The 16117-nt window shown below is 37.1% G+C and overlaps 1 protein-coding gene across 1 annotated transcript in view; it reads right to left on the bottom strand.

Annotated features, from left to right (window-relative positions):
- Positions 1–1822: 1822 nt before the first annotated feature.
- The window catches only part of PDGFC (platelet derived growth factor C), a 121721-nt gene continuing 107426 nt past the window's right edge, over positions 1823–16117 (bottom strand). Inside the window, exons 4-6 of the mRNA XM_066186079.1 lie at positions 9958–10165; positions 4116–4333; positions 1823–3465 (exon numbers count right to left, since the gene is read on the bottom strand). Of these exons, the coding sequence (XP_066042176.1) occupies positions 3349–3465; positions 4116–4333; positions 9958–10165 (543 nt within the window). The 3' untranslated portion in view covers positions 1823–3348. The remainder of the gene's footprint in view (positions 3466–4115; positions 4334–9957; positions 10166–16117) is intronic.

The raw sequence follows: 16117 nt of genomic DNA, 5'->3' as shown, positions 1-16117 counted from the left end.
AATCCATAAAAACAAGACTTAACATCAGTCGTCAGCTCCCCCATCTATTCCTCTGGGGGAACAATTACTTTTGACTGAAGACATTTATTGGGCATAGGATAAAACCTACAAAATCTAGACTATGCTATTTGGATTTTGTCTGTTTACAGGAGCTACTTTATTCTACTTGGCTGTTTCCACTGTTTAGACCCATTAGAAACAGCCATTATTGCCAAACACTGATGCTTACATTAATGCAATTCAAGAATTCATGGCTTAATATAGCAACATTTAAAAAAATCTCCACAAAGATGTAAAATCAAAACTTGCAACTTCTAATCCACATCAGAAAATCACAGGCTTACTACCCACTTTTGTCAATTTTTTTCCACACATCCTAGGCATTCAGCTGCCATTGCCTGTAGCTGTGAAAGGCATTGTTAGCTGCTTGTTAGTGATTCATTATTAGTATCTTCAGTCAGTTTTTATCACACCTTTTGCTTAGAAGTCACCCACGGCAAGGGGCAGCTGCTCTGCCTGGCAGGACCCAGGATGCAGCACCAAGCAGAACTGCACCCTTCAGCGCTCCCCTCAGCTGGTGCCTTCCCCGCAGCCCCTCCTGTAGCAGAAATGAGCCTGTCCAGACCCTTCCAGCTAGGGAGGAGGTGGAGTGTCAAATCCCCTGAATGTCTGAGGAGAGGTGGAAAAATGAAGTCCTGGCAGAAGTAGTGAGAAGACAAAGCCTGATCATGGAGCTGAGGGGGAGGTACAGAGCTCAGTGATGCTCGGCAAGAGGGTGGCAAAAAGAAGAGGTGCTGATTTTGGGTCAGACAACAGAGACAGCCCTGTGAAGGCGATACAAGGAGCAAAGGGGTAAGGAGCTCAGATAGTCCATAGCAAGTCAATAGCGAGTCCGTACCAAGCAGTTGGGAAGGAAACTGGTTCAAGAAATTGGCAAGGAAGAAAGTGAGCCAGAGAGGGGCAATAGAAAAACAAAAAATACTTGTGACAGTTGAAAAACATTACTCTCCATATCCTACATGGTTCTAGAAACTCCCCATTACTCTGCTGCCACCAAAATACCTCCAAAACTGATGACCAGCCTTCTTCTCATAGGAAGTCTACAGAGAGGACTTTCTGCATTTCCTATGGCAGAATCTTCTGTAATGGAATTACATTTTTTGATTCTTCTGAATTATGATGCCAGAGACTATGATTTCTGTGTTTACCTTGACTTGCTGTTCAAAAACTCTTTAAATCAAAGAAAAAAAAAAAAAAGGATAACATCAATGCAAAAACATCCCCAAATTCCCTGCAAAACACTTCTGGTCAAAGACTCAAAACTAAAGTAAACCAGGTTTCTTATGTGACATAATTTTGTATTCTGATACAGGGTTAATAGATATTCAGACTAGACAATTATATGCCACATTTACACCAGAAATTTATCTTATTGAGTAGGAGTTTGAGGGTGGGGACAAAATAAGAAGCCACCTGAGTACGTTCCAGAACTGGTACCAGAAAGTAATACCAACTTGCAAAAACCCCAAATTTTCATCAGAACTCGTTTTCACTGTGGAAACAACCACAGAAGATGTTATTTCAATCTGATGGCTTCACATCCACACGATCTTGAACATTTTGAATATTTATACATTAATTCCTTTCCTTTTTCTTCTTGTGAATTTACAATAATGCAGAATTACTAAAGCAAGTGGAAGTCTTGGCGACAGAAGGCTTGTTTTCAGAGCTGACTTTCAAAATGGTAAGGAGAAAATCACCATCTAACTTTTCCCATTAAATTGTATATTGACAGCTACAAATATGCAATCACACTGAAACATTTGTTCTCCCAAAATTAGCATTATTACTTTATTTTGTGATTCATTACAATCTGAAAATCCAATAGTCAAAAAAATAAACTAGGCATAATGTTAAAGCATTTTACAAGCAAAATACTTTACTGTTTCCATTTCAATTTGCATAGGGTGGGATAAGTGTGTTGGTTAAAGAATATAACATACAGAAGAACAATACCATAGAGTTCATCAAACTGCACCGCAGAGTGTTACATTCCTGTGAGTGAACAGTACTTAAACAGTTATTTCTGTCAATGGAAAACCGGACACTTCACCATTGACAAGGCTGCCCTCCCATGATCATGATGGACCATGATGGCTGCAAGCCACTGGTTTCTCTTCTTACCTTATAGGTCATTCTCCTTTGCAGAAATTAAAGAGTTAAGCCAGAATGTATCTATCTATGCTCATTTCTTTTCTACCTGAACAAAGGCCAATATGGAGAGAGGGAATTTTTAAAGTCAGCTTCTGAAACCAGTATAGTAACCTCTGTCTCTCATATTTTCAGTTTCATGGAGCTAGCAAGCTTAGAGCTTCATCCACACATCTCTCTCTGTTATTACTGTGCATCCAGGTAAAAGAGTGTACTTTTCACTTTGTAGAAACAAACTGCAAAGAGATCACACTTCTTTCCCACTGTAACCACATCTCTGTTCCTCCAACTGTATAAATCTGGCTTTAAAGTCTCACAAAACTAAACAATAGTTGATCTAGATTGTAATAAAAAAAAAGGAATATTAAATACCTTTGGTAAAAATAGATATATTTAACAAGTTTAGAAAAGCAAATAGTTATATTGTCAAAAGGCGAGTATAAAAATGTACACGATAAAAAATAACAAACACACAAAAAAAATCATCAGCCATAGTAGTAAGAATAAAGGCGCTGTTCTTTTCAATGTTTGCTTCCTTAGCTCACGTTATTGTCCAGTCTTCCTTCTAAAAGGCAGGAGCTTTACCAGAGCATATGGAAAAATCCAGTCCTTCCTACCAGCATTAGACAAATTAAATTTAATTCGGAAAAAGACAGTCTGTTTTAACCCAAGTTTATACAACAGAGAATGCTTTGATTTAGAGTACGTAGGAGTAGCTGAACACAGAATGATTTCAGGTGTTTTCAACCAGAGGCCAGATGTACTCGAGCTGTAGAAATGAGACAGCCAGCAGGATCAAGTCTCCATGATGTCAGCCTTCTAAATCTATTTTTTACTCCTAAATTATAAATCCATGTATTGCCAAGAAAATTGTGGGGAACAACAACAATACATATATTTTAAATCCCTCATTGATGCCTTTCTCCCATCCTTTCACTGGGCCTCCAAACAGCTGTCACACAACATATAATCCCAGTTTCGCTTCTCCTCTTTTTAGAGCTCACTGTAAATCTTCAAGACGGAAGATCCCCAAAGCAAACAACTGAGATTACAGAAGGAGATAATGCACAAGCCCCATAATAGAATCAGCCATTGATTGAATGTGCTTTGAAAGAAAACAGCACAATTAAATCATGTTTATCCTTCAGTATTCCCTTTGCACACACAGTCACACTCCTCGTGGTGTTCCAAGGGTACATCTGTCAACGATTTATGCAATCCTCGGACACCAATCCTTGGCTTCAGCTGAAGAACCTGAAGGAGAAGAAGCCAAGCGTCAGGAAAACAGCAAGTGCTTCATCACATGCCTAGATATGAGATAGATTGCACTGGAAACCCACTGTATGACAGGAAGCATATTAAAACTGAATTTCTTCAGTAATTCCACCCACTCGTTACTCATTTTGCTTTTACCTCAAGCCATTTAAAAAACTGATAAAATCATGTTGAACATGATTAGATCACGTTGCTTTGTCAAAGAAGAGTCTTGCAGTTTCAGATTTCCACTTAAGAACAAATAGTAGAGCTAACCCAATTAGATAATTCTATAATAAATAATTTTAGCCATCAATTTATAGCAATGGAAAGAACAAATATTTGTTTCTTCATAAAGCTGATATCTACCACTAGAGAAAGAAGAACAAAAGGTATGGTTGTGATGTGTCTGAAATGAACCAGTAAATACCTCAGAATTTAATTAATAGTTGCACAGAGAAGTATATTAGCAAGAAAAATTTTACTTTTTTTTCAATGTAATACCTAATTAAAAAGGCTAAAAAAATTTACTAAAAGTGCAATACATAAAATATTAAAATATTAATATTGGTGCATTCACTTTATTAAAAATAAATGCCTTGATTGGCTTTCAGTATTTCCAAGCATGCAAATGTAAAACTGGTGCATACCTCATGGTATTTTTTGGTGACTTTGGTTGGCACACACTGGCACTCATTGCAGCTCTGCTGACAGCAGGCACAGTTCCCACCACACCGTTTCACCAGCAGGCACAGTGGCCAGAAGATGGTGTCTGTTCTCTTCAGCTCCTCCCGCAGGGACACCGAGAAGTTGCGCGGGGTGCAGCTGTACAGCCGCGCCTCCTCCTTCAGGAGGTTCAGATCCACCACTGCAAAGACACAGGGAACACAGCGCTTTCCTCCTCTGCAATCCAAGTTCATCTGGGGCAAATCTACTTCAGTGGTGTGCGACCCATGGGGAAGGTTCACTTTTGTGCAGGTTCAGCACAAAAATATAATACGGCAGATCCATGAATGATATGAAACTTAAATGATCGCTATGTAGTGATATTCACCAATTATTTAATAGCAACGTTGGTTCAAATTAAAGCAAGATTTGGCTACTATGTTCCAGTACATGTGGTATCAAACAAACCCTTTGTCACTTTGTTCACACTAATACTCTTAGCTCCGGTGTTGCTATTCTACAGCTGTTTTGGATTGGAGAAACACACACAGAGCAATTAGGAATCCTGCAAAATTTCAAAGACATTTTAAATTCACTTGCAATAAAGCATTCAGACTTCTTCCTTGTTAAAATTTCAACTATTGCTTCCTTGCCGGGGTATTGTAATTATAAAAAAGAATAAAACCATTCATATCTAAGCAGAAGTCGCTTTTATGGACTAAGAACTTCAAGAACTTGTCATCATCAGGGAATTCTGCACAGAATACGTAAGTGCACGAGAGTGTATATCAATATAAATATTACTAGACTCCATTTTTTCCTCCCTCTTCATAGCAGCATATATATGAATTTCTGTTGTTTCTCTAGGTTTCATTTTCTCTTGATGTGTCTTAAATAAAAGTTCCTCCTTGTAAGCAACTAACTTGAAGAGCAAGTTTAAGATATTAATATTTGGCACCAGTTTCCCTATAAACTGGTTCCACTGTATAACACTAAGGTTTCGCTATGCCAATGGTAGAACAGCAAGTTCAGAAGATAAGAAAGAGGACAAGCTCCTTTATGTTCATCTCAGCTGCATGGTCAAGAGCAAAAAGCCTTGAAAGAGGTGGTTAAAATTGGGAAAAAAGGAATAAGACTAGGGAAAAAAGTGAGAAGCAATGTAAATTGAATTTATTTCAAAAAAGTCAGACTATAATGATCATGATCTAGGATCTTTTGTCTGAACTGTTTTTCTCCACACCTACCATTAAAGAACAGAAGTGATATCCAGTCCAGAGGGATACTATTGTCTCTACTAAGAAACAAAAAGATAAGGAGAAAAAGAAAACCCTGTGATAATGTGGCTATTTCGAAGAGTGAAACAGAGACCCTGAACAAAATGACAAAGACCTTTAATCAATCGGTTTTAAGCTAAATCAAGAAAAAAAAGGGGGAAAGAAACTGGGGAAAGAGACCCAGTGCATTAACATTGCTTAAAAAATACTTTAATGTCATCCATTCATAAATAAAAATATATACAATCAAGCTAAAATAAGTTTCTGATTTGAATCACCCTCTAGAGAAATTCCTTTTTTTCCTTTCTACTGCATAAAGGGACTCAAGAGGTTATCAAGGAGAACTTCAGCCCATCAAGACAAGATAATTCTTCCTAATTCTATTTAAGCACATAAGACATAAAAAAAATTAGAAGCTGAATTTCTTTAGCAGAAATGCTCACTGGTACTCCCCCAGGAGCATATCTTTGGGAAGAAATTTCAATCCATGTTCCTTCAAATATTTCTTTTGCAGGCCATATTCATATACTGGCATCCATAAGTAAGGATTTATTGTTGTGAAAGGTCAGTTAAACACACTGAAGCCTTTTTTCTGCTTGCACTCACAGTGAATGCCAAGCTGGGGCACTTCATTCCATCACTATCAGGTTAACATAGGCTCCTAAATAAACAAACCGAATTTTAAGAGGGAGGAGTGTGTAATAACGCTAATAAAGTTACTGATAGGACACCAGCCTCCCTCCCACACTGCAAGAGCATTCCTTGGAGAAAGTTGAGAAGGGAGCAGAGGAAAAGAGAGACAAAACTTCCAGGGAAGAGATTCACTGTGAGAAATCAGAAATTACTTAAGCCCTTTTGATCAGCTAATAGCTCTAGGCTGAGTCACTGAAAAGGTGGATGTGTCTACCTCCATTAATCAAGGACTGTGGACAGGAATAGAGTACTCCTTTCTTCTGTTACGTTTTCAAACATATAATAAGTGAGCTGCCTGAATGAGGATAAAATGCCTGAAGCATACTGTGAAAGTGTTAGTTCTGCTAATACTTTCTACTGGAAGATTGTTTCTGCAGAGACTGATGTACTTGGTGCAGTGAATTTGAAGGAGCTAAGCTTATGTGCTGCTTAGCCCTTCACCATGAGATATTGAAAGTGGAAACTGGGCACTGACATCTCTTTCAGCAGGCCCACAGAGCAATGGGAGATAGATTCTTGTGTGGTGACGTCTTCTCCATTTCCTCATGCCTTCTGGCAGCAGCAGAAGAATGCATCAATTTCACACACACAGAATCACCTGGTTGGAAGAGACCTCTAAGATCATTGAGTCCAGCCCAGCCCTAATACCTCAACTAAATCATGACACTGAGTGCCACGTCCAGTTTTTCTTTAAACACATCCAGGGACGGTGACTCCACCACCTCCCCGGGCAGACAATTCCAGTACTTTATCACTCTTTCTGTAAAAAACTTCTTCCTAATATCCAACCTATATTTCCCTTGGCGTAATGTACAAATTTCCATACCTACAGCCTGCTGTAGTTATAGAGAAAAGGGCAATGCACTAAAATAAGCAGCATGTTACACATTTTGTCACAAAAAATGAATTAATTTGAACTCAACCCTTCAGACCTGCAGACATTAATTTTAAGAGGGTTCTGTCGGAGAACACAAAGTCAGCTCTTAGCAGATATCTTTCAGTGTGCTGTACTGTTACAACAGGCTTCAGGAGAGATGCACAAATGTCATGTTTGATTTCCATGTTTTAAAATGTACTTACATATATTGCTATGATACCTCACGATGAACCCTTGCCCTACCTTATGTAATTCAATTTCATTAAAAGGTCTGTGGCAAATTTATCTAGTTAGTGCTTATACAATCACTTCTTTGAAGTGTGTGAAGGAAGCTGTTATTTTTTCAAAGGGTAGCTGTCTGTTCAAAATTTATTTTAACACACTGTGGGCATGAAGCTAGATGAGAGAATGTATATATTCCCTTAAAAGTGTTTACTTAACCACAATAAAAGGTTATGTGGATTTCCCAAGTGCACTGAGTTACAGTACCTGTTATAATGTGAACATTTAAACACTCCTTCCACTCATGTATCATGTTTGACACAACAGTCAAGGTTCTTTTGTCTAGCACTAGCTTAGGAGGAGTGAAAGGCTCTGCAGTAGCAGAAATGGGAAGCACCAAAATAAAAATAAGTGAAGAAAAAAAATGTACATGCAGGCAGGCCTACAGTAAAGTCTATTTCAAGAGTGTGCCTACACTGGCACACATAGCTGAACTAATCCATGTTTACAGCAGCCTGAAATTAACTGTGTTATGCAATTGGCAATGCAATTTTTTGGCATCTTCTGGATATGTATTGAGTACCACAGGGAAACTTCTTTCCCAAAACATTTTTCCAGCTGGATACTGCTCTCAAAGTCAATGAAACAAATTAAATTCCAGTTGGGGCACTTGTGTGTGAGCACAGATAGCAGCAGAATGGTTTTCATTCCTAAGCACTTTGGAGATGTTCCTGGGAATGTAAATTTCTTACAGGCTTTTACAATAGGAGTTATTACAAAATCTCAAGCAAGAAGTGGGGTATAAAAAAAAAAAAAAGTCTCATAACTCTACAAAAACCACAACTGCTAAGGACTATGCTTTGATTTGGACTATTTTTTTCCTCCCTAAGGAGATTTCAGATTTCTAATGATTACACCTACATTTCAGTGGGAAGTGATGGGATAATTTTTTTTGCACAGCAAAATATATTTTATTTTTAAGCATGTTTAATAGTATAAAAGAATTTAGAACTATATTTAGACATCAAAGGTTCTGAACTTGGTGTTTCTTCTTTAATGACTAGAAGTTTTTGGAAACATTTTATCCAGAGAAAACATCAGAGACAGAAGTTCTCTGGAATTTAGGTTGTCTAAATATAGTCTTTTCATACAAATTATTAGGTAGGAGTTGAGGACATTTATCTACATATGGTAAGATATACTTTTAATAACTTGTTTATGAAAACAGGACAGTAATTTAGCTTTTACACTGAAACACTGTAAAAATGAAACTGATCTAATCATGAATCAAAGAGTTTGAATATGACCAAAAATTTTTGGATATGCACTTTGGACAAACATAAAGGTTTCGAAACACAGCAAACATGGGAATAACATGGGAAAAAATAATAAAGAAGAAAAAGGTTTTGCTTTTCCTATCTATTGAATAGTCCTGTGTCATTTCAAGTGGACATACTTTTCATCTCAGGCTATTATATTACAGACTCAGTAATGCAGTCTGAGGGTGGGCTCTAAGACAAATGTGGCAATACCATGATATGTTTATTCAGTGAAAAAATCTATTTCAGCATCTAATTAGAAATTTTTAAAAGATTTACTCTGATAGTTTCTTCCTAAGATGTGTCTTGCAGGGAGTTTCTTTTGTCTATATAGATGTTATCCGACACCTGCGTTTTCTTTTTCTCCCACTTACTGTGTGCTTATGACATGCATTTGGCAAATACTAAATCTCTTTAATTAAGAAAGTGTTAAATGACTATCTGAGAGCTTTTAGAGATATTTCCTCCTCTTTTGGCTCATAATTTAGCTGCTCTATGCACAGCTATAGCAATATGGACGGGGTACAAATATTGTTTTCTGGGCTCTGATCTAAGAATTATCTGTCAAACCCTTATATTTGAGCTATGAAAAGTTCTACTTCCTCCCTTTTCTTGCTGATCAGATGATAACTTTTTAGTTTATGTCCACCAACAGGGAAGTCTGTTGAGTTATATTCATGTTTTCCTTTTCATGCTGTGTGATGGACAAGGAAGGTGGCATTGCCTTCACGCTACCCATCCACATGTTATCCATAAACATGAAATAGTGGGTAGCATCTGGACTGGATGGGATGTGGCAGGAAATTCATGAGTGTCAGATGTAGAAGGAAGAAAAGGAATTGCTGATCAATAAACGTACAAATGTACACAATCTACTTTACTTCTGATGAAGCTGACAACTGCGTGATCAACCCAGACATAGACGCATGGTATTTCCTAAGGTGCCATCAAAGAGAAACATTTACGTAATTGTTCTCAATTCATTTCATGTAGAGACTGGAAAACTTCTAGGGAAACAAACAATCAATCACATGGTACAGTAAGTGTAAGACATTACCTACCTCAAATAAAAATACTGTTTTTGCCCTCCATAAGAAAAGAAACCCACAAATTTCAAATATGTTACCCTGTCAAGATGCCCTGCTACTTTAGGGAAATAAAGATCTCCCATGTTCCCTACAAGAAATTACTGTGCTTTTTTTTTTTTTTTTTTTTAAATTCGCCTTTGCTGCCCTATCCTGCTGAATTCCTTTAAATTTTGAGTTTAGCTATCATCCTTTTTCAAATAATTCAATGGTGAGGACAGCTAACAACAACGGTATCTGCTCTTTGTTTGTACTCCTTTCTTGGAACCAAACCTCAAGGTAAAGAACACCCTTAATTCTTTATAAAAAAATCAAACCAGTAGAAAGCTGCAAGGCCGGACAGAAGAGCGAATTACCTCTTGACTTCCTCCCATGAATGTATGCTTTCCCAAGAAGTTGCCACGTTGGCCTGTACAAATCTTCCAAATCCAGCTGCCACCGATCCGGTTCAAGATAGCGGATAAGTTCTTCCACAGTGCTAAATCCAGCAACAGCGTTGTTTAATACATCCAGGGGCAGGGCTGATGGGGGCAGCAGTGATGGGCTGGGGGCTTCTGTGTGGTGCTGCAACCAAACCCAAGAGAAGAGCACCAGTCAGAGGGTTAATGGACCTGCGTTGACAAAGTGCTGTACCTTACCAAGTTACATAGCTGGGAAAGTTTATAAGTGGATAGCTTGTTTCCAAAGTACAGTTTATCTAACAAGACAAATGACAAGAGTCAAAAAGTACCTAATTATTCTTTAGCAATAATTGTAAACAAACTCCCACTGCAGAGTTTGCCTACTTCTTACATTTCCAGCCTTGCAGCTAGCATGCCACTACACCTGTCCTTTGAAGATGTTCACTGAGTGATGGATGGGACTTCACAAATAGAACAAAGGGTGATTTAAAAATATGACCTCACTTACAGCCACTTCCCAAACCCCTCTAGAAATCTGAAACATTTCACATTCTGCCTTTTCTCAGAAACTTAGCTACAACCTTTGTCTTCTCATCCTTCAATGCAAAATATTAACATACCCCAGTACAAAGACAGCAAATATTCTTGCTCTCATCTATAGATAAAAAAATGCACTAGTTGTGCTTCATACAGCGCTAAGAATTATGCTTCTGGTTAAAGAATAATGAAAAGAGTAATAAAAACATCTGGCATAACTAAAATTATTTCTCCCGTAGAAAGAGAAAAAATGTTCCAAATGAAATCAAAAGTATTTAAACGTTGAAATTGAGTCCTGAAAAAGTATTTTACCACAGCACAAATCTCACTGACAAACTCAGTGGACAGGAGTACTTAGTCAGAGACAATTCAAGCAAAGTGAGTCATCTGTTTTTGTTCACTCTACAATCTGTTTTAAAATTATGCATTGATTTGTATTTTCAAAAGAATAAAAAAAGGCAGGAAGGTAACCCTAAGTAGGAAGCTGCTTCTGAAGCACCTGAAGTTTAGGCTTTAGACTTTTCTGTATGCAGACATTACTACAGACATTATGACCACAGTACTGCACCAGAGCAATTCATCTGGATCGTTTGAGAGAGATGAAGAAAAATTTGAACATGCTGCCAATTTAGGGGATGGAAAGGACAGGAGTACGTGTTTATACAGATATCTATATTTAAAAATCCTCATACCACTTAGTGTCAAAATGGCTCTCTCAGTACTGTAATGTGAAGTGGGTATATACTGTAATTTTTTCCATCAAAGGTAGGTAGTCATTTACCTTTTCAAAACAATCAGGGAAATTGATGAGAAATGTAACAGTTATGCCAGAAAAGAAGATTTAGTAAAATAATTCTTGCAACACTACTTGCTCAGCAGAAGTTTTCTAAAATATATATTCCTGTCATAGCTGTATCCCATACCAATATTAATATTTTATTTTCTGTCCTCTAAATTCTATTAAAGATACAGTTTTGATTTCAGCTAAATGTGTGGTTGAAACAGCAGCAAATGGGAGTTTCGATGGCCTTCCTGTTTTTTTGCTTCAAGGCTTTCTCTCTACAACTTCAAGAAATGCAGCCACTAGAAGGATTTGTGCTGCTTTTTAACTGGAAGTCTTGCAAAAAATAATACAAAATATAGATAAAGCGTTCTGCTACTGTTAATTTTACATTATTTTCATCTTCCTAATAATTTTCAATAGAATTGGTGAAACAGTTGTTTCCTATTCTGAATGAATGTGGTTTTCATAATATTAAAATATTTCTTCTTCTCTTTGCTCCATTGCCTGCATTAAAAAAGTAACATGTTGACCCATCTATTATATTATGATAATAAAGCAACAGATTCTGGTCTATAATTTAAATAGTTGCTCTTAGCAAAATATGCTACTGAGCAAGCTTCAGAACAGTGCTGTGACACTGTAATTCAGATGGTCAAAAAAATAAACATTCCAAAATTTTTCTTCCTGTTTTTCTCCACAGTGCCATAACAGCCACATTTCCTGGTTTAAAGGTGCAGGGTTTTACTAACGTGAAAAACAAAATCAACGGTAGAACTAAGAACTGAAGTTTAAAAAAAAAAAAAAAAAAAAAAAAGAGGCCTTCTATTTTGTTTCCAGCTAAAGAATTTACCTCAGTGTCTTATTTCTGCTGGGATTTTTGTTGCCAGAGAAACAGGTGGATTCTAGAAGAAAATGTATTGATCTAGAATCTATTTCCACATTTACAACTTACACCATGCACACTAAACAATACATATATAGCAAGTAATCCATCAGTTCATGGTATTCTGGATTCAAGAGGCATTTGCCTGAGTTAACACGTTGTGAGAATATGGTGAATCATTGCACTTTATGGTAACACGAAGTTGCCATCACTTTCTAGTCCTTCTCATAGCAGCCCAAAACAAAAAGCAAAAGTAATTGAAACAGCAAAAATTATACAACTTTGAATATTTTAGAATAAAGTAATCAGGATCTCAGGATTATGAGATAATAATCCAATAATCTTTAATGTTAGTCAATTTATGTGACAGTTAAAATGTACCAAAGATTAAAGATAATAGATACAATAAAGCTTTAAATGCTGTATGAATTTGTGACATAATAACCTTTATGAAATCTCAATTCAATAAACTGTTCAAGATAAATGGTAGTTCTAATTATACTTTACACTGTTTTTACTTGCTAGTTGATACTAATTACTTGACTTTATGCAAGAAATTAACACTCGACTTCATTGATGGAACACACCTTTGAGAACAAGCAAATGCAGAACTTCAGCATAACTCCTGAGAACTAACATCATAGCTGCAACTCAGAAATGCTGAAATGCTTCTTACTGAAGCTGTCAGTCACTTTATAGTAAGTCTATCACTCCTGTTGTAATGTAATCTATATTAAATGGGAGATACAACCCAAGACCGCAGACATTTCTGCTGTCCAAATATAGCCGCTATCCAAAATATCTTTCCTGGTGGAAACCATTTTCTGGGAAGTGATGTTCTCCAAGCTCTGCTCTAATAAATACTAATTGACAGTAAACACTTTTTCTGTCATAGCAACACATTCTCAACTCATACTAATGTTTTAGGTTTGAGATCACCTTTCTTATGTTTTTTTCCTGAGCATGAATAATTTCTGTCAAGATAGATTTGACAAATACATCATGTTCTCTATGTGATTCCTCTAGTAAAAAACCATGCTGTGGTTTGTTTCTGTTTTTCTGCCCAGGAAATAATTTCAAACTACTTTAATAAGCATAAATATGCTTAGAACTGAAGATAGAGACAAACAGTTGCATATTTAAGTGTTAGTTAAAATTATTCAGGATGAAAACCAGAACAGAACACATTGAACTTCTGCTGGCCTGTACAACAGCCAAGAATGACAATTAGTGTTGGATCACACAGAATTTTCTTCAGGTTTGTTTATATTGTATTTCTGTACATGCACTTAGCTCTATCAAAACAAATACCACACAGAAATCCCCTGATTTGTTTACAAACTTACAAGACAGGTCAATAGACAAAATTTAGGCAACAGGTAAAGATACAGGCTTGGAAAAAAAGGACGGAAATAATACAGACTAATGTCACAAGACTATCCAGCCCAGAACATTACACATAACAGTGCCTCAGAAAAAATTTAGGGACTAAAATGCATCTTGTGGTGCTTACAATGTTAGTTGTACCCTATGAAAGGAATCTGGTCTGTTTCTCAAAGGGAAAAGAGTAAGACACTATTGTAAGTAAAATAAGAAGTCAACCCTCACTGAAGCAGCAGATCTGAACAAAAACTTCAAAAAACAAATTAAATACTATCTAGTTGAAGTTCAAGCCTAAAGTATTATTTAATATGTAGCCTAACTTGAAGACCTATAATTAATTTCTTGTGCTGACGCCTATTTCTTGTGTTATCCTGAGCATAGCATTTAGGCCAAACCTTCATAATGTAAAGAATCTTACATCTCCTTGCTATGCCAGCATGACTGTGTATGTGGCTGAATAATGAACAAGAGGACAACTTCTGAAAAAGAAGCATAGACCTGCAACAGCAAAGCCATCACAGCTGAAAGCACAGCAGCTGCTAACACAAATACAGCTTTAGATTCACTCTGGCACCAGGAATTTCACAGCATAGAGGTTTGTAACACAGCCTTATCAAATCTGTAAAATGAGCATAAAGGCAATTCATAGATCTCACAAGTTCTGTGAGAGAATGAATACAACCAATTTTTTTTTTTTAGATGTTCTTTATTGGTTTACCTAAAGAATCCAGAAGTGTGTTAGACAGATACCAGGTACAAATTTGGATATGAGACTGGATATTATCATCTTTCCTGTTTGCCACTATCCATTTTTCCTTGCACTGTATCTGCTCCAAGGATAAACAATTCAGAACATAACAGCACTGACCTACAATCCACACAAGATCAGCTCTTAAGCACTATTACGATCTAAGAAAAGCCTTTATTTTGCTCCTGTTTCTCAGGATAGGAGTACTAACACTCTAAAGGTACTAACACTACCCTTTTCTAGTTGAAAGAGAGGCAAAAAACAGTAATGTTAGGTAGCTGCCACCAGGAGTAAGGAATTCACGTTTAATAATGCAAGCACTAAGTTAAGACTGGAGAAATAAAAACAAGTGAGTCAAATACTTGGCACGACAGGACACTTACTGAATACCATGTCTAAAATAACCTCCCCACAAAAGAAATCCCCACTTTTTATTTTCCTTTCTTGTCTTGAAGAAAATATTGTCAAGCAGTTTCTGAGTTATGACCCATTCATCAGTTGGCAGAGTTCAGAGAAACTAATAAACATCAGTGTAGTTTAATCAAACTAGAAGGGACTCTATAAAAACCTCAAAGGAACCTAGTCTCCCCTGAAATGCAACTAGGATCAGTAATTTGAAAGAGATAACATTTTTCTTTTAATGAAATATCCTTAGAGTTTCTTCCTTTTTTTTTTAAATTTAATTTACAGGAACACTCCAAGTCCCGCTTAGATTTAAAGATATGCTTTTGAAACTTATAGTACATGCACGTTCTTGTCACACGCACAATACAGAGCCTGTTTTCTTCCTCTATAATCACAGGTAACCCTCCTACTAGCATCATTAGAAGCTATGAGAGAAAGCAGATATCCAACTCTTTCGAGTTTGCCCTGAGGGCACAAATTTCTCTGCATAACAATGGCTCTTTGTTTTCTCCCATAAGTACATGCAGTAATAGGTGTGAAAAGCCTCTAGGAATCCTGACCTACATGAAAAAGCACACTTTTACTTGCTTGCATCTATGCAGTACAAAAGAAAAAGTACTTGTGAAAGAAAGTCTCTCATTTTTAAAGACGTCTTCTCTGTGCAAAATTAATGTGCACTGCTAAGAAAGTGTTAGTCCTGTTCAAGTCCCAAGGCAGAAGGAAGTGAGATGATCTGTAGCTGGGCTTGTGTGCAAATACCCAAGTAGAGAAATCAAGTTCCAGAATCCTCTTCTTATGCCTTATGCAAAGGAATATTAAAAAAACCAAACAAACAAAACAAAAAACCAACCAACCAAACAAAAAACACAAACAAAACCAAACAAAAACAACAAAAAAAAGACATCACAGAGGCAGATAATCCATTTGGGCTGCCAAAACCAGGAATAAGGAGAAGATGAGAGGATGTTTATTGCACATGGCAGAGATGGAAGTCAGGAAGGTTGCCACAGCTCCCATCCACTGCAGCACTTTTTACTGCTTTAGATGAAGCTACTGTCACAGCAGCAGGGATGGTTGCATGAGAGGCACATCACCCTGGGGCTGCTGAGCAGGTGGGGCTGCTGAAATGAGCTCCAGTGGCACTGATTTAAACGTCCCTCTCTTTCAGCTGGCCTTGCTTCAGGGATGCAACTTCTGCCAGTCAAATGACACAGAGATAGAGGGGTACCAGCCCTCCTCAATTTAATGCTTCTGCAAATGAGAACCAGACTGCAGGATGACAGCACCTTTCTTTCCCGGGCCTCCAGCTCTCTGCCTTTCACAGGCTCTCTAAATTTTCTGTTCCTATAGTGCACTACAGCCCCTTATCAAAAGC

This window comes from Chamaea fasciata, unplaced genomic scaffold, assembly GCF_029207755.1.
Source record: "Chamaea fasciata isolate MVZ Bird 193981 ecotype frontalis unplaced genomic scaffold, bChaFas1.0.hap1 SCAF_6, whole genome shotgun sequence".
Taxonomy (NCBI): Eukaryota; Metazoa; Chordata; class Aves; order Passeriformes; family Sylviidae; genus Chamaea; species Chamaea fasciata.
Note: the sequence above shows the minus strand (reverse complement) of the source record. Positions and strands in the feature narration are given on the sequence as shown.